This window comes from Tachyglossus aculeatus, unplaced genomic scaffold (assembly GCF_015852505.1).
Source record: "Tachyglossus aculeatus isolate mTacAcu1 unplaced genomic scaffold, mTacAcu1.pri scaffold_101_arrow_ctg1, whole genome shotgun sequence".
NCBI classification, from domain to species: domain Eukaryota; kingdom Metazoa; phylum Chordata; class Mammalia; order Monotremata; family Tachyglossidae; genus Tachyglossus; species Tachyglossus aculeatus.
The window spans coordinates 1411000-1429755 of record NW_024044842.1 but is presented as its reverse complement, the minus strand read 5'-3'; the positions used below and the strand labels follow the sequence as shown (position 1 = coordinate 1429755).

The following is an 18756-nucleotide window of genomic DNA, read 5'->3' as shown; positions in this document are numbered from 1 at the left end:
CCCTTCTTGGGGAATTATGCTATCTCCTCTACTGGCTCCTTCACACAGCCCCTTAACCCAGCAACAGTGGTGTCACCTCAGGGGATCCTTCTGATTGGCTGAGACTAGCTTGGCTGGAATTTCCCTCTCCCAGATCGGTCACTTCAAGCCCAACGCTCTTTGCCCCTGTTTCTTCTACCACTGCTCCACCGCTCTGGGCAGCTGCTGCTGTTCAGACCTCCGAGAGGAGAATGGCCCCAACGACAGCCTTAGCCCTGAGGGTTCTCACCCTGGCTTCCCTCCTGGCCACCCACTGCATCAGAGCTATTAAGTGTGAGTACCGCAGCGTGGGACCCCAAAACTCTGGGGTGTGGTGGGGGGGAAGAGATGGAAATGGGAACATTTTGCATCACCCTAGGCCAGTTATAACTCAAATGGGCCTGCCAATTTCTGCCCAAATCCCTCCTACTTTATCTTCCTCCAGGGCCCTTTCCATTCCACAGGTGCATGGCTCTCCCCTATTTTCTCTAATGCCTACTCGATGTTGTGAGGATCTCTGTGGGGAGGGTGCTCCCCTCCCTCCTTTATGGGGGAGCTTGTTGAAACGAAGCCCCCGGAGTTACCCTGGGGATATTGAACCTGGGGTCTCTGCTCCCTCTCCTTTGGGGCACTTGGGAAGGCTAAGGAATACTGCGTAGTAGGAAGAAAATTTAGTGGTCGTAGCACTTATGGATCGCACACCTGGTGTCGTGCACTGCACTAGGCACTTGGGAAGTACGGAATAACAATGTAACAGGTTCCCTGACCGCAAGGAGATTCTATTCCAATGAAGAAGACTAACATAAAATTGACACCAGAGGACAAAAGAAATTAATTGAGCAGACCTGAGGCCCTAGGACATGTCCATGGGCTAAATTTCTCCAGCCCAGCACCTCTCAATGATTCATTCTTTACAGAAGGTACCTGTCACCCCCACTGTGCTCTCTCCCCTCCTAACTGTGATGGGGATCTCAGGGATGTCTCCTCTTCCTTTTGGGGAGCCTGCTGGCAGGAGGCCTCCACACTCTGGTCTGCAATTCTGTGACTTTGCTGGAGGCTGAGGGCATAGCAGTAGTGTGTGGTGGGACAGCTCCATCTCTGCTGTGGTCCTCCCTATGGGAATCGGTCCCGTGAAAGCCGGAAGGATTCAGTGCATGTAGACAGCTTCCTGCTCCATCCTTCTAGTCACTGCCCTAACCATCCCCCATCCCCCTGCAGGGCACCACTGAGGGCTGGACTGTGGTAGTGGCCAGAGCCTGGCATCTTCATCCAGACAAAATCCTGCATGTTCTCAGCTCTGGGACTGAGCTCTGGTCAGGGTAGGGTTTGTCCAGCTTCAGCCAAGGCCAGAGCATACTGACCATTCCCTAGTTTTGTGGGTCCTTTCCAACCCTTCCTTTCCCCCAGTGGCAGTGAGAGGAAGAAGTCAGTCAGGCAATCGTATTTCTTGAGCACTTACTGTGTGCAGAGCACTGAAGTAAGCACTTGGGAACACTTCCAACCTGATTTGCTTGTATCCACCCCATTGCTTAGCACAGTGCTTGGCACATTGTAACAAATACCATAATTATTATTATTACAATATAACAGACACATTCCCTGCCCACAACAGGATAGGTGGAGCTGACAGACAGTAGAGCTGTTCTAGACATCTTTTTCTCCTCTTCCCTTTCTCTTCCCTGTAGGGCAGCATATGCTAAGCCAGGCTGAGTTCTCCCAGACACACAGCCCATTGGGCCTGTTCAGGTTGGAGGTTGAGAAGCAGTGTGGCCTAGTGGGAAGAGCACAGGTCTGAGAGTCAGAGGACCTAGATTCTAATCCCGGTTCCCACGTACCTCCTGTGTGACTTGGGCAAGTCACTTACCTTCTCTGTGCCTAGTTCTGAAGTCCCTTTCCAACCCTCCCCTTACAGTGGCAGTGAGAGGAGGAAGTGGGAGGGGGAACTGAGAAACGATTCTGAGTCGATGGAGTTTATTTCTTTACTGGTATTATGGGACTTAGGTTCATGAGTGTAAAATCATACACACACACACACACACACACACACACACACACGTATTTTGTCACCTTGTACAGTCTCAGTCTTTCCAGAAAACCACTCTGTCAGGGAAGCTGTGCATGGATCAATCTCAATGGTTATTGGTCAGAAGAAGCTGCTTCATCCGGCCTAACTCTGTGGAAAATGGGGGCAGGAATCCTTTCTTCATCAGGCTGGAAGGCCCTCAACCCTATTTGCTGCTTTTTCCCCAGTTTATTTCCTCAGAAATTCCCAAGGGATATTGGACAAGCCCCACTGGCCTCTTCATTAAGCTATTAGCGTTCACTCGGCTCTAAAGTGGATGAAAACTCAGTAGAGGTGATGCCCACCTTCACATACTGACCTTTGATTGTCTAGGTAACAACCATGGTAGAGTACAATACAATAGAGTTGGTAGATAGGGTCCCTGACTACGGGGAATTTACTGTACTCATTATGTATATGTAATGAAAAATTTTGGATTTGTACCTAATTGCTGTGTGGAAGCATCTAAGGGGTATCGATCTAAGTGTAATAGGCGAAAAACGAGGAAGAGTGAGTAGAGGGAATGAGAGATTAGTCATGGAAGGTTTCTTGAAGGAGATATGATTTGAGTAGGGTTTAGAAGGTTGCTCCTTCACTGACCTGTCTCATGAGAGAGTTAATCTCTAAAGGAGAAAATTTGCCTCAAGAAACCCTCCTGCCCTGAAGCAACAACTGGACGGAGGTCTCTGGGGCTACCCTGGGGTTCACATCCCTGGAGCAATGCACCCACTTCCTTTTGGAACATCTGGACACACGGCCCCACCTGCCCCCTTGACACAACCCTACTCTTACCCCCAAGGGCTTAGGGAAACAAGACTGAAAGAGACAATGAAGAGGCCCAGTTGAGCAGGACTTTTATTAATCATGCATATATATCTGTATTTCTTTTTATTTATATTGATGCTATTGATGTCTGTCCACTTGTTTTATTTTGTTGTCTGTCTTCCCCTTCTAGACTGTGAGCCCGTTGGGTAGGGATTGTCTCCGTTGCCGAACTGGGCTTTCCAAGTGCTTAGTACAGTGTTCTGCACACAGTAAGCGCTCAGTACATACGATTGAATGAATGAATGAATCCTTTCCTCCTCCTTCCATTCTTTCCCCTGTAGAGGAGCAGGGAACTCCCAGACCTTCAGCCCGTCGGGAGAGTTGGAATTCAAGTCTGAGAAGCAGCATGGCCTAGTGGAAAGAGCTTGGGCCTGGCAGTCAGAGGACCTGGGTTCTAATCCTGGCTCCACAACGTACATGCTCTGAGACCTCGAGCAACTAACTTAACTTCTCTGTGCCTCAGTTCTCTCATCTACAGATTGGGGATTCAGTTACCCTTCTCCCTCCTACTTAGACTGTGAGCCCCACGGTAGACCTGATTTTCCTGTATCTACTTCAGTGCTTACTACAGTGCTTGGCACATAGTGAGTGCTTAACAAACCACAATTATTATTATTATCCCTGTCCTAGGTCCCTCCCTGGGGTGTGATATGGTTAACATTCACTCCCATCCCACAACCCATGGAACCTCATGTTTGCCCCATGTTGATTTCCTCTCTGGGGTGTTTGCTGTTGGCCACGTCTCTGTCTCCCCTACCCAGGGCCCGATGAGTCTCTAACTGCCCCCTGGGGTGTTCTGAGTCCTCCAGAGATGGGACAATGACTCCTAGTACTGGGCAGTTGGTGGAGGGACTCAGAGTGAGAGGAGAGCCCACAGGTGGGTATGGGTGGGCATTTCCTTCTTATTACCAACCCTCTAGGGATGGGCAGGAAATGTGTGTGTGTGTGTGTGTGTGTGTGTATGTGTGTGTGTCAGGGTTACACACACACAACATATACATACTTAATTCTCCAGCCTACTCACCTTTCTTCCTCTCTCTCTCTCTCTCACTCGTTCCATTTCCGGTTTCTACCATTATCATTCCCCCTTTTTCCACCCTATTTTCCCTCTCACGCCCATCCCATTTCCTCCTGAAATTCCTCCTTTTCCTTCCCATAATAAAGGAGTGTGCATTTTCGCTTTCAGTTCAACTTTATGAAACCTCTCTCCCTCAATTTCTCCCCCTTGCCTTCTCACCCCTGCAGGGGAACATACGATAATCCAGGCAGAGTTCTCCCAGACCCACAACCCAACGGGGGAGTTCATGTTCGAGTTTGACGGGGACGAGATATTCCATGTGGACCTGGACAGGAAAGAGACGGTCTGGCGCCTAGCTGACTTTGGCAACTATGCCAGCTTCGAGGCACAGGGAGGATTGGCCAACCTCGCTGTGGACAAGGCCAACATGGACATCCTGATCAAACGTTCTAACCACACCCCCGCCACCAATGGTACCTGCGCCCACCCCTCCCCGGGAGCCCAGCTAGACTAGGGAGCCCCCCTGACCCTCCCTGGTGTCTTGACTTTCCCCTTCCAGGGGAATCTGGGACCCCCAACAAGAGAAGCCCCACCTTCACGCAGGGGTCCAGCTCTAAACTCCGACCAGTTTTGAGGTCCCACTCCTCCCACCAATGGAGGCTTCCCTCTGGGCTACATCCTGGAACTGGCTATACAGTCTCTGACTCCCTCACTCCCATCACAGCCCTAACCACTCAAGGACTATCCCCCAGGGGTCCCACTGTGAGATCAAATCCATCATTTTCCCCATAGTTCCATAGGCCAGATGCCACCCTAGCTTATCCCAGGATTCTAACAACACCTGAGGTCCCTTGGGGAGATCTGAAAAGACCCAAAATCAGGTCTTTCTGACCTGTAATCTCTTCAAATCCCATCAGCCATTCCCTAACTCTAACACTCTTGTCCTCCCCACCTTAGGAGCCAAGTGTCATTTCTGCTCTCAACTTTGATGTCATGTCTTCCTCCCCAACAGTGGCCCCCGAAGTGACCGTGTTCCCTGAAAACCCCGTAGAGATAGGGCAGCCCAACGTCCTCATCTGCTTTGTCGACAAATTCTCCCCACCGGTGGTCAACATCTCTTGGTTGCGCAATGGGCAGCCATGGAGCAAGGGCGCGTCCGAGACGGACTTCTACCCCTGCAGTGACCACTCCTTCCGCAAGTTCCACTACCTCCCGTTCATCCCCTCTGACGACGACTTCTATGACTGCCAGGTGGAGCACTGGGGTCTGGAAAAGCCACTCTTACAACACTGGGGTATGTAATCCCCCTTCCAGCTACCGCCCCACGATCCACTAGCTCCTTAGGACCCAGGAGTCTAATTCTGATCTCTCAGATTCCTCTCCGAATTCCCGTTCCTCGCCCAGAACCTGGGTGTCCTGTTTCCTATAAAACACTCTTCCCTACCCTTCACAGTGCTCTGACCTTGTGTATCCTTCCTCCTTCCAGAACCCGATGTGCCATCTCCCCTGTCTGAGACAAAAGAGACTCTGGTCTGCGCCCTGGGCCTGGCCGTGGGCTTGGTGGGCATCATCGTGGGCACCATCCTCACCATCAGAGGCCTGCGTTCGGGCAATGCTCCCCGGCCCCAGGGTCCCCTGTAAGTTGGGAGCTCTTTAGGAACCCAACTGGAGACATAGGGGGTGGTCAGAGGGATGGGGAGGGCAGAGCCAGCCAGTGCTGGGTGGTGACAGCTGAAATCAATACAGAAAACCTGAAAGAAGAACATGGTGGGAGACAAAGCAATGGGATTGGTTAACAGTGGTAAACTGGGTAGTGGAAAAAGCCTACGTAAGGGAACCCAGGACTTTGCAGGTAATAGAGTTTCTCTCCTATTCCAGGTGAAGACCTTTCAGTGGGAGGAGTCACCCGTGAGTGAGAGACCCCGGCTTCCTGCCCTGGCTTCCACCTGTCTCTCTCCATAATTTTTGTTCCTGCTGATTTGCTCCATTCACTCTGCATCACCCAACTCCCACTGGTTGATGAGATCCACATGTCCTCCCAACCTTGGCCCTTTGACCCCCGACCCCTCCATCTGACTCTCCATACTGGGCACACCATGTCTACTCTTCACCTCAGCCTCCCTGCCTCCCTCCCTCTTTCTATACTTCCTCTCTGTCTCCCCTTTGCCCAGTCAAGCTCATTGTTGATGTCCCTAATGTTATTGATTTTTTGCCCAATTATTCAGCTCTTCTGAGTAGCTCCCTAGGACAATTGTCCCCCATACATCTGATTTTCTCCCCTGGTGGAATCCAGCATCCTTGGCGACCAACAGGAATCCCCCTAGAGCTCAAGGAGAGTTTCCCAGAATCCCTCACGGCTGTGGACTCCACCCTCACTAAGACCACAAGCATCCTGGAACTGACCCATGTTCTGGACATTAAATGATGTTTCCCCTACTTGACATCCGCTCTCCTCCATCCCAAGTTTTCCCTTGGAAGTCAGTCATGTATCCCGGAGGATGGGTCATCTTGAATCGAGGCTATTCCCTGACAACCTTGAGCAGCCACTGATCCATAATAGCCTTCAGGGTCAGGTTGGTGCAGGAGCACCACTAAATATGAGTGTTTGGCATCGATTTGGTCATGAACAAATTGTGGCAACCTCATGCTTGTCCACAAGACAGTGCCAGAAAAGCAAGCTTCTGCTTCATCACCCACTATTTCTGTGAAACTGGGATTGCTTGGCCTAGAATGGTACAATGTACAATGCTATGCTGGGCTGGCATTGCCAGTGAGGGGAGGGGGGTGGGCACGGGCCCCACATTTCTGTAGCATGCAAGTCTCTAACCTAGAATTCATGAACCCATAGTCCCTTTACTTGAACCTGCTGTATTTTTATGCCGGCATGGCCTCCACTGGTTATAAATCCCATTTACTGATTGGCAGCTGTAAACCCATTAGATGCTCTGAAACCATTAAACTTTCTGGGGTCTACACTGAAGTCTCCTGTGTCCTTCTGTACGGGATCATCTAGGGTGGGGACAAGAAAAACACAGTATTGGTCTCTGTTCCCCGAACACTCACTTGGCACCCAAACCCCAAACCTTGTCTGTCTCCCCTATCTCCAGACTTATGCTAATAATGATGATATTTATGAAGCACTTAATATGCTCCAAGCCCCGAGTAAATACCAAAGTAGATACGGGATAATTAGCTTAGACACTTCCCCTAGCCACACAATTTCAGAGGGAGGGAGAACAGGCATTTCATTTCTATGTTAAAGATGAGGAAACTAAGGCCCAGAGAGGTTAAGGGACTTGCCCAAGGTCACACAGCTGGCAAATGGCAGAGGTGGGACTTGAACCCAGGTCTCCTGGCTCCCAGTCTGGTGCTCATTCCACAAGGCCTCCGCTGCTTCTCAACCATACATAAAAGCATTTGGCAGATGCTTCAGTCCAGATGGACAGTGAAAACCCAAGCATCTAGAGTAGTCAAGAGTTAGGGGACAGAGGGACTTGAGTTGTCAACCTCTTGGGAGACTGCAGCTCCCAATTCCAGAAAGTTTTGGCTCCTGATTCTGGGGTGCAAATAGGGTTCCAGGCCTGTGGAACCACAACTCAGCAACTGGAATGCTTGGAGTTCTTGAGTCTGCAGGAAAGTGGAACAACACTAAACTCTGTATTGGTTCTCCAGGATGCAAGAAGATGTAGAACATGAGAGAACCAAGATCGAGGTGCCAACTTACACTTCCCAAGCGCTTAGTACAGTGCTCTGCACACAGTAAGCACTCAATAAATATGATTGATTGATAGGTGACTTTCATCGCCTCCCTAACACCTCTCTCTACTGAGGGTAAAGATAAGGGACCTCAAGGGAGCTTCTTTGGCATGATGGATTGGGGTTTGTAGGCCTTCCAACCTTCCCACACTCCTCTCTCCCTTCCCACAAGACTCATGTCCATCCCCTCATTGAGTTCGCTTCTAGCCATCAGCTACCTGACTCTCTTTGTCTTATGTTGTTTTAGTGCTTTTATTTTATCATCTTTCCTTATGTGTCTTCACCAGGCTCCTGTCTCTCCTTTTTATATGTAGATTGTGAGTCCCTCCAGGGCCATTAATTCATTCATGACCAGGGACCACTCAAACCCATTTTCCCAACCCCAGGTGGTTGATAATGTGGTATCTGGAATTTCTGTACCGATGGGGGTTGAGATCTTGGGGAACTATCACTGGGATATAAAGCACAGATGTCATAGAATGGCAAGGATTTGAGAAGGCCTAAAAGCTACCCAAAGAACTATGGGACTGTGGTTGGGCCCGCTACCATGGATAAACTGCCTGGCCCGGTGATGAAAGTGTTTGGCATTCTGGGTTTCGTGGGTGGAGCATGAGGGTTGAGAAAGGTGTCTGCTGCTGCCTTGTGGGGTCCAGATTAAGTGGGACATCAGACTAGACTAGAATCAACTGGTCCTCCAGAAATACTTGGGACTGTGATTTTCCCAACATGGACCCATCAACGTCAACAGCAGCTGCATTTATTGATCACCTACTAGGTACCTTGAGATGGAGAAGCTTTTTCTTCACGGTATTTGTTAAGCCCTTAAACCAAGCACTCTACTAAGTAGATGTACTATAATTTGGCTGGGCATGGTCCCTGTCCCACAAAGGGCTCACACTACTAGAAGAAAGCATATTAGATAAAAGCACTGTGTCCTAGAGGACAGAGCACTGGCCTGGGAGTAAGAGGACCTGGATTCTAATCTCGAGCCACCACTTGTCTGCTGTGTGACCATGGGCAAGTCATTTAACTTGACCATCGGAAGTAGCGCGGCTCAGTGGAAAGAGCACGGACTTGGGAGTCAGAGATCATAGCTTCTAATCCCGGCTCCGACACTTGTCAGCTGTGTGACTTTGGGCAAGTCACTTAACTTCTCTGGGCCTCAGTTCCCTCATCTGTAAAATGGGGATTAAGACTGTGAGCTCCATGTGGGACAACCTGATTACCTTATATCCCCCCAGCGCTTAGAACAGTGCTTAGCACATAGTAAGTGCTTAACAAAAAGGCATCGTTATTATTTAACTTCTCTGAGACTCAATTCCCTCATCTGCAAATTGGAGATTCACTATCTGTTCTCCATCCTTCTTAGAATGAGGGACCTGATTATCTTGTATCTACCCCAGGGCTTAGTAGAGTGCTTGGCACATAGTAAGCACTTAGCAAATATTATTATTATTATTAACTTCTCCATCTGTCAGCAGCATCACCATCCTCTCTGCTCCAGAAGCCTGCCACCTGTTGTCATCTTCCACTCCTCACAATCTCTTAACTTTCACATGCTATTTTCCTCCTACACATTTCCCAAATCTATCCCTTCTGCTTCACCAATATGACCACAATCCTCATTCTAACACTTATCGTCTTCCACCCACAGCACTGCAGCAAACTCCTCCCTGGTCTCCCTACCTCCAATCTCTCCCCCATCAATTTGTAATATACTCTGCTGTCCAGCACATCTTTCTGAAATGATTCTCAGTATATTTCTGTATTCCTCAATAACCTCCATTGGCTTACCCATCTCTCTCCACATCAAACAGACACTGGCTTCAAGTCTCTCCACCAGCACAATCTCTTTTAAGCACCTCCTTTTTTCACTCCTTAAATTTCACTCTTCTATTCTTCCAAACTCATCTTCTTACAGTTCCTGAGTATCCCACCTTGGATTCCTTGAACAAGCTCCCCATCAAATCCAGCAGGCTACAGTTCGCCCCATCTCTGAGGCTGTCTTGAAGTCCCACTTTCCCCATGAAGCCTTCTCTGATTAATTTCCACCACCTCAAATGGTGTCATCCCATCATCCACCATTAGCACGTACGTTTATTCAGCCACTCTGAATATACGCGAAGATATTGATTTATGTGTTTTGCTTATTTATCCACTTACATATACATTTATTAATTTCCATGCTCCTATTAATGCCAGTTGGAATATCAGTTTTTCTTCCAGAGCACATTTTAATTGATTTGTGTCTGCCTGTCTTCCCCATTAAAACATAAGTTCCTTGAGGAAAAGGACTCTATCTTCTGCTTTTGAATACTGTTCCAAGTGATTATCTGTGCCCTACACACACACATATCATTGACTGATTGAGGTACCATGACCCAACAAAAGTGAGGAACAAATATTTTTTATTCTCCTTGCTTTTATTTACTTTGATAATCAGAGATGGAAGAAAAAGGTCGAGTGAACCTCAATATGCAAAGCAACTTAAAGAAAAACGATGGGGAAAAGCTATATGGTGATGGAATTAATGTCACTGAAGTCTAAAACATCATCAGGTCCCATGCTAAAAGGCAGGGAGGTGAGTGGGCGCTGACCAAGGTCTTAAAAGTAGACTACATTGAGAGGCATGAAGCATTATTTTATAATAAATAACTCCTAACTTTTATATTCAAAATTGTATAATTAATACACAGGGTGGCAAAAAGTTTATTGCCTGTGGACAATAAGGTAATGGCGGACTATTTTTTAATATGCACTGGGAAGGGGAGAAGCACACAAAGTGGGGGACTTCAGACCGTTGCTTCACTCAGTAACTGATGATGCCACAAAGTTCTGGCTGCTGATTGGTTCATTCTCCTCTGGACCGCTCAAAAGAAGGAAAGTCCCGACAGAGTGAAACTGCAAAATCAGGATCTATGGGTCTCTGAGGCTGTGGCAGTTGTCCAGGATGGGGGTGGGGAGCCCCTGCTTCCTAATCACCCCTGTTCCCCATGTCCCTGGATTATCTGGTTTATTCCTCTCATAAGAGATCTTCTACACTAAATCCTTTTTTCTTCTCAATCTACACTCACTCTTTGGGGGAGCCCATCTGCTTTTAAAGTTTCAACTAACACCTTTATACAGATGACTTCCAAATGTATCTCACTAGCCCTGACTTCTCTCCTCTGCAATCTCATATTTCCTCTTTTTCCACGGGCCTGGAAATCCAGAGGACCAGGGTTCTAATCCCAGCCGTGCCAATTGTTTATTGGGAGACCTTGGGCAAGTAACTTAACTTCCTTGTGTCTTAGTTTCCTCAACTGTAAAACTGGGAGTAAATATCAGTTCTCCTGCCTACTTAGGCTGTGAGTTCCATGTAGGCAGGGACTGTGTCCAACCCGATTAACTTGTATCTACAGTAGCACTTAGTAGAGTGCCTAGCTTAAGCACTTAACAAATACCATAATCGGCATCATCAACCAGGACATCTTTCCTTGTTTTTATGGAATTTGTTAGGCACTTACTATGTTCCAAGTACTGTACATAAGTGCTGTGGGGCTGGGAGAGGGGAATGAATGAAGGGAGGAAGTCAGGGCGATTCAGAAGGGAATGAGAGAAGAGGAAAATTTCCAACTCTAATCTTAACTGAAACCCTAACCTTTCCAAATCTTCTCCACCTAATTTTCCCTTCACAGTTGACAATATTACAATCCTTCCTGTATTTCAAGCCCATAACCTTGGCAGGATCCTAGACACCTCCTTCTTTTTTATCCCTTCTTTTCTTTCAGATAACTAGTCCTGTCAGTTCTTCCTCCGGAATCCCCACTATCCAAATGGTCACCATGTTTTCACACTTCGCTCCTCTAATGCCAACCTACTCACTATACCTCGATCTCATCTATCTCACTGCTGACCTCTGTCCCATGTCCTACCTCTGGCCATCCTCTCTTTTCATATCTGACTCTCCCCACCTTCAAAGCCTTATTGGAGGTACATCTCCAAGGGGCCTTCCCTTACTAAACCTTCATTTCCTCTTTTCCCCTCCCTTCTGCATCTCCCTGACTTTCTCCCTTTATTTCTCATTCATTCAATCGCATTTATTTAGCGCTTACCCACCCACACCCAGCCCCACAGCACTGATGTAAATATCTGTAATTTAATTAAGGTCTGGCTCTCCCTCTAGACTGCAAGCTCACTGTGGACAGGGAATGTATTTGTTATATTGTTGTGTTGTACTCTCCCAAGCTCTTTGTACAGTGCCCTGCACATGGTAAGTACTCAAGAAATATGACTGATGGATTGATTGATTTGTTCAGACACAAGTCATATCCTACTCAACTATTATAGCAGCCATTTTGCTGATCATCCCAAGACATGCAATCAGTCTCTTCCTATTTATCCACTTTCTTCTCCCACTACACCTCAGTTTGCTCTCTTCATTCCCCTTGAGTCAATGTACTCACTGTGTCTTGGCCCCCTCTCTCCTGTTACCCCTCTTACTCATACCATTATCCAGCTGGGAATTCCCTCCCAGTTCATACCCAACAAATCACAGCTCTCCCCATCTTCAAAGACCTTCCAAATGCACATTTCCTCCAAGAGGCCTTCCCCATTTAATATCTGACATCCCCATTTTTTATATCTCTTAACTGCATTGCAGCACGTCCATGCCACCTAAGCCCTTGGGTATTCACCTCATAGCACTTAGGACCATATCTTTATATATGATTACCTCCTTCTACTCGTCTACCCTGCTAGGGTGTAAGCTCCTTGGGGGCAGAAATTTTGCATCTTGCTGCCGTCTTATTCTCCCAAACCTGAGTACAATGTTTTGCACTGTTTAGATGCTCAGTATCATCATCATCTGCATCATAATCATCAATGGTATTTTTTGAGCGATTACTATGTACAGAGCACTTTACTAAGCACTTGGAAGAATACAATACAACAGAGCTGTCAGGCATTCTTCCTGCCCATAACCACCTTACAGTCCAGAGGAGGAGAAATACCGTTAATTAAATGAATGATTGATTGATCAAGGCAGCACATCTTTCCTGGTGTCTATCCTTAATCTCTCCTGAATCCAGTATACATGGATCAATATTGTTAAATTGTACTCTCCATGGTGCTAAGTACAGTGCTCTGCACACAGTAAGTGCTCAATAAATGTGACTGAATGAATGAAGTGTCAGCTTCTGTAGTGTGGCAGTTAAAGATACCCCTCCCTTCACCCACTTACCCACCGGTGCTCACATTCAATCAGACAATCGTAATTATTGTGCACTTACTGTGTACAGAGCACTGCACAAAGTGTTTGGGAGAGTCCAGTACAACAAAGTTGTAGCTGTGTTCCCTGCCCCAAAAGAGTTAACAATCCTACAGTCTACAATTCCTACCCCCCAGACTCTATTCATGTATTTATTCATTCATTCATTCAATCATATTTATTGAGTGCTTAGTGTGTGCAGAGCACTGTACTAAGTGCTTGGGTGAGTAGACTTCAATAATAAACAGACACATTCCCTGCCCACAATGAGCTTACAGTCTAGAGGTGGGGGAGACAGACATTAATATAGATAAATTACAGATATGTATACAAATTATGTGAGGCTGGGACGAGGGAAGAACAGAAGGAGCAAGTCAGAGAGACACAATTCCTGCCGCAAGACCAATCCCAAGGTCTCTCATGAATTTTCCTGCCCTACTGAGCTCAAAAACCTCTCTCGAACAGAATGCATTAACTTCCTTCCTCTATGGGGGAGGGGAGAGGCAGCTTCTATTTGTGGGGTTGTGGGGGGGAGGCTCTGAACAGGGGATGTGGGGAGGGGAGAGAGTTTTTGGAAACCACATTTTCCCCCAACCCCCTGCATAACCAATTAGGAGCAGGCGAGAAGTAGCGTCACTTGTCTCTGGCAGACAGGATCGCTGAGACAGAATTTTGCACATAGCATGGATAGGGGCAGAACAGAAGCCTGGGTCCTATGTGTCGAAGGGGTGGAAGAAGGGAAAGGGATGCAAAAGCTTCTGGAAGCCAGGATTCCTGGGTCCTGGAAGGGAAACGGGAACTGGGTGAGGAGGGCCAGCATCGGGGTGCCTGGTCCCCTCATTCATTCATTCAGTCGTATTAATTGAGCACTTGCCATGTGCAGAGCACTGTACTAAACTCTTGGGTAGGACAATTCAGCAATAAATAGAGACAATCCCTGCCAACAAGGGGCTCACAGTCTAGAAACTGTGAATTTATTCGCTGTATAACCTCTCATCTGAATCATTGTTGGGAAGGTCCAGCAGGGTCCCTGGACCTTACAGTCCCCCTCTAGACTGTAAGCTCAGTGTGGACAGGGAATGTGTCTATTCATTGTTATATTGTACTCTCCCAAGCACCTAGTACAGTGCTCTGCACACAGTAAGAGCTCAATAAATATGATTGAATTGAACTAAAGTCTCTGGTATCCCCTTTCAGCCAAAGGTCAGCAGCTGGAGTTGGAAAGGATGTGGGAACAAAAGAGAGAGTTGCTACTCCAACACCCTAACTATCATGGGATGGAGGGGGAAAGGAAACTGCCAATCAAGGAAGCACATGACAGTCAGTCAATTGTATTTATTGAGAGTTTACTGTGTGCAGAGCACTGTACTAAGTGCTTGAGAGAGCACAATAGAACATATTCCCTGACCACAAGGAATTTACAGTCTACAGGCATTAATATAAATACATAAAGTACAGATATGGACATAAGTGCTGTGGGGTTGGGAGTGGGGATGAATAAAGGGAGCAAGTCAGGTCAATGTAGAAGAGAGTGGGAGAAGAGGAAAGGAGAGTTTAGTCAGGGAAGCCCCCCAGAAAGGGAAGGAGAGAGGGGGATCCCGGCTGTGACCCTCAGTCTCTCCCCTAGTAGCGGAGGAGGTAGCCCAGACAAGGGTGCCGGGGGTGGGGAGGGGAAAGGGGCACATCACCTAGAAAGGTCAAACGGGGCTAAAAGGGACAAGACAATGAACAGCAGATGGAGAATGATGATGATGGTATTTGTTAAGCCCTTACTATGTGCCAAGCACTGTTCTAAGTGCTGGGGTAGATACAAGATAATCAGGTTGTCCCACGTGGGGCTCACAGTCTTCATCCCCATTTCACAGATGAGGTAACTGAGGCACGGCAGAGTTAAGTGACTTGCCCTAAGTCACACATCTGACTCCTAAACCCGTGCTCTTTCCACTAAGCCATGCTGCTTCTGAAGAAAATCAGGTCTTGGAAATACTATCTCACACACACCCCCGGGGCCCCCCCCACCGGGACATCCTGTCCTGTCAGGACAGTGAGTTCTGGTTTAGTTCACTGAGTGGTCCCAGACCCGCAGCCTGGGTAACCTTTCAGTTTCATACAACCGGTACCAAAACGGCTTTGAGAAGCAGCGTGGCTTAGTGGATAGAGCACAGGCCTGGTTTGCTTGTCTGCTGTGTGACCTTGGGCAAGTCACTTTACTTCCCTGTGCCTCAGTTACCTCATCTGTAAAATAGGGATTAAGAGTGTTAGTCCCATATGGGGCAGGGATTATGTCCAACCTGATTACCTTGTATCCATCCCAGTGCTTAGAACAGTGCCTGGCACATAGAAAGCATTTAATCGATACAATAAAAAAGTGAACCACTCTCCTTAAGCAAGAAAAATAACCACAAAGGGTATGTTCATTTTCCCAGAGCACTTGGCAACAACATGCTTGAGAGGCAGTTATCATATGCCCATTTTACACTTGAGTTAACTGAGGCCCTGAGAGGTTGGGGCCCAGAGAGGTTTGTACTTGTCACTCATCACACTGCAAACCAAGAATAGATTTGCAACTAAACTGAAATCCTGTTACGCTGTAAACTCCTTGAGGGCACATTCATGTCTACTAACTCTAATATACTATCTCAAGAGCTTAGTACAGTACTCCGACTAGATGATGTATACCAATTCTGTTATATTCATTCATTCATTCAATTGTATTTATTGAGCGCTTACTGTATGGAGAGCACTGTACTAAGCACTTGGGAGAGTACAATAAATAACAACAGTAGACACATTCCCTCCCGACAACACATTTAGTACAGTGCTCTGCACACAGTGAGCGCTCAATAAATATGATTTTTCATTTGCTCTGTACACTGAAGGCACAATATACCTGCAATTATTTATAAGCTCCTTGAGGACACATTCATGAATGCTAACTCTATTATAGTCTCAAAACTATTCTCCTCTAGACTGTAAAATCCTTATGGGCAAGGGACATGTCTAAAAATATGATGGGGTATTTGTTAAGCACTTACTATGTGCCGAGCATTGTTCTAAGCACTAGGGTAGATATAAGGTAATCAGGTTGTCCCACGTGGGGCTCACGGTCTTAATTCCCATTTTACAGATGAGGAAACTGAGGCACAGAGAAGTTAAGTGGCTTACCCAAGGTCACACAGCAGACAAGTGGCAGAGGTGGGATTAGAACCCACATGCTCTGACTCCCAAGCCCGGGCTCTTTCCACTAAACCACGCTGCTTGTCCTGGACTCTCCCAAGCACTTATACTACAGTACTCTGAACACAGTAGGAGCTCAGTAAATTGAGCACAGGCTTGGAAATCAGAGGTTGTGTGTTCTAATCCCGACTCTGCCTCTTGTCGGCTGTGTGACTTTGGGCACGTCACTTAATCTGTCTGTGCCTCAGTTACTTCATCTGTAAAATGGGGATTAAGACTGGGAACCCCACGTGGGACAACCTGATTACCTTGTATCTACCCAGGCACTTAGATCAGTGCTTGGCACATAGTAAGCACTTAACAAATATAGTCATTATTTTTATTATTGATTGATCAGGAGGTTAGTACAGTGCTCTGCACGGTAAAGCTGGAGGGGACGGCTAGCACTCTGGAATTCAGGAAGATAATTCAAAGTGACAGTCAGCTGGAAAAATGATCCTTTGATTTAGGACAGTTGCTTCGTAAGGATGTTGCAAAGGGGTGAGACTCCTAATAACTGTGATATTTATTAAGCTCTTACCATGTTCCAGGCACTGCACTAAGCACTGGGATACAAGCAAATCGGGTTAGACACAGTCCCCATTTTACGTGGGGCTCACCATCTCAATCCCTATTTTCCAGATGAGGTAACTGAGGCATAGAGAAGTGAAGTGATTTGCCCAAGGTCACACAGCAGACAAGTGACAGAGAGGGGATTAGAACCCAGGTCCTTCCGACTCCCAGGCCTGTGCTTTATCTACTAAGCCATCCTGCTTCTCTCCTAGATTTAACATCAAACAATCGTAAATTCAGGGAAGGGAAAGACTGGTTATACCCAATCTATGTTCCACATGGGGCTCACAGTCTTAATTCACATTTTACAGATGTGGTAACTGAGGCACAGAGAAGTTAAGTGACTTGCTGAAGGTCACACAGCAGACAAGCAGTGGAGCTGATATTGGAACCCAGGCCCTTCTGACTCTCAGGCCCGGGCTCTAGTCACTAGGCCATGATGCGTCCCCAAGTTTTGCGGACAAGAAGTGATCACTGACTTTAGTTCGCTTTTCTCCACTCGGGTGGGTGTTGAGTTCCCATCCCCTAGATTCACTTCCTATTAGAGCAGGCCCAGTGCTGCAGACAAGAAGTTATCAGTGGTTTTAGTTTGTTTATCTGGGGTCCTCTAAGTGGTGAGTTTGTCCCCATGCCCAAGATTCACTTCCTATTGAAGCAAGCACCAGTGCTGCAGACGAGAAGTTTTCAATGGTTTTAGCTTGTTTATTTGGGATCCTGTCAGTTGTGAGTTTGTCCCCATCTCCAAGATTCACTTCCTAATGGGGCAGGTAAAAAGGTCTCAGACATGAATTTATCAATGGTTTTAATTTGCTCGTCTGTACATACCCTGCCATGACGTAGGTAATAAGGGAAGAAAAATGGAGGAGAGGAAGACATAGGAATCAGGAGATAATAGGGGGGAAACAATTCACCCCCCCCCCCCACCTAATTTTGGACCCCAGTGGGAATGGGAGGCATAGAAGGGAACAGTGGGGTGTTCTGTACTGCTCTCTTCCCATTTCTTTAATATCTATCCCCCATCCAAAAAAAGAGAATCGGTGTAGCCTAGTAGGAAAAGCATTGGCTTGGGAGTCAGAGGACCTGGGTTCTAATTCTGACTCCACCACTTGTCTGCTATGTGACCCTGGGAAAGTCACTTCATGTCTCTGTGTCAGTTACCTCATCTGTAAAATTAAAGCTGTGAGCCCCATGTTGGGATATGAACTGTGTCCAACGTGATTATCTTGTATCTACTCCAGTACTTAGTACAGTGCCTGGAACATACTAAGTGCTTAACAAATGCCATAAAAAGCATCCAAAATAAAAGACTGCACAAGCATGTAGTTCATTCTTTATCAATTCAATCAACTAATCAATAGCATTCATTGAACACTGACTACGTACAGAGCATTGTACTGAGCACTTTGTAGGGTACAGTAGAATTAGGAAACACGATCCCTGTCCTCAAGGAGCTTTCAATCCTACCCAAAGTACAGTGTACTTTACATATGCATTCATAAAGAACAAAGACAATCAATTAGTGAAATACAAAAACAGAAATTGAATGAGTTAAACAAACCAGGCAGTGTGGACTCATGGAAACAAAATTTGCCTGGGATCCAGGAGACCTGTCATGATCCTTCTTTGGCCAGTATCAGTAAGGGGCCACCCAAAAAACTCCAGGGCTCACCCAATGAGATGGAGGAAGACCCACCAACATTGCCCAGGTGATGACAGTGGGATCCTGATTCCCTGGATCCTCTGCCCCTAGAATCTGCCTCCCCTGCCAATGGGAAGACTGGGAATTCTTGGACATTGTTACATCCATGAACTCATGGTGAATACTAGCCTTGTCCCAAGCCCCCTGATCTCTCAGACTTTCTGACCCAGATTCCTCCCCTGATCCCTGGAAACTGCTCATTCCCATTCTCTCCCCACTCCCTCCTCTGCCATCTCTTGCTACTAAATGTATTATCCCTCTCTCCCCATGCTAGTTAACTTCAATCCCTCCCTCTGCTGACCTCCAGTGACCTCCTTGTCATTCTTCCCCTCACCTCCAAT

The 18756-nt window shown here is 47.1% G+C and overlaps 1 protein-coding gene across 2 annotated transcripts; it reads left to right on the top strand.

Annotated features, from left to right (window-relative positions):
- The first annotated feature begins 162 nt into the window (after positions 1-162).
- LOC119922278 (HLA class II histocompatibility antigen, DR alpha chain-like) lies at positions 163-6898 on the top strand. Of its 2 annotated transcripts, XM_038742248.1 has the most exons (5): positions 163-312; positions 4151-4396; positions 4936-5217; positions 5410-5560; positions 5802-6898. In XM_038742248.1, exons 1-5 carry the CDS (start codon positions 231-233, stop codon positions 5803-5805), a joined length of 765 nt encoding a protein of 254 aa, XP_038598176.1. In that variant the 5' UTR covers positions 163-230; the 3' UTR covers positions 5806-6898. The 2 variants fall into 2 exon arrangements, with proteins under 2 accessions (XP_038598176.1, XP_038598177.1); XM_038742249.1 differs by lacking the exon at positions 5802-6898 and having other exon boundaries at positions 5410-5564.
- The last annotated feature ends 11858 nt before the right edge of the window (positions 6899-18756 follow it).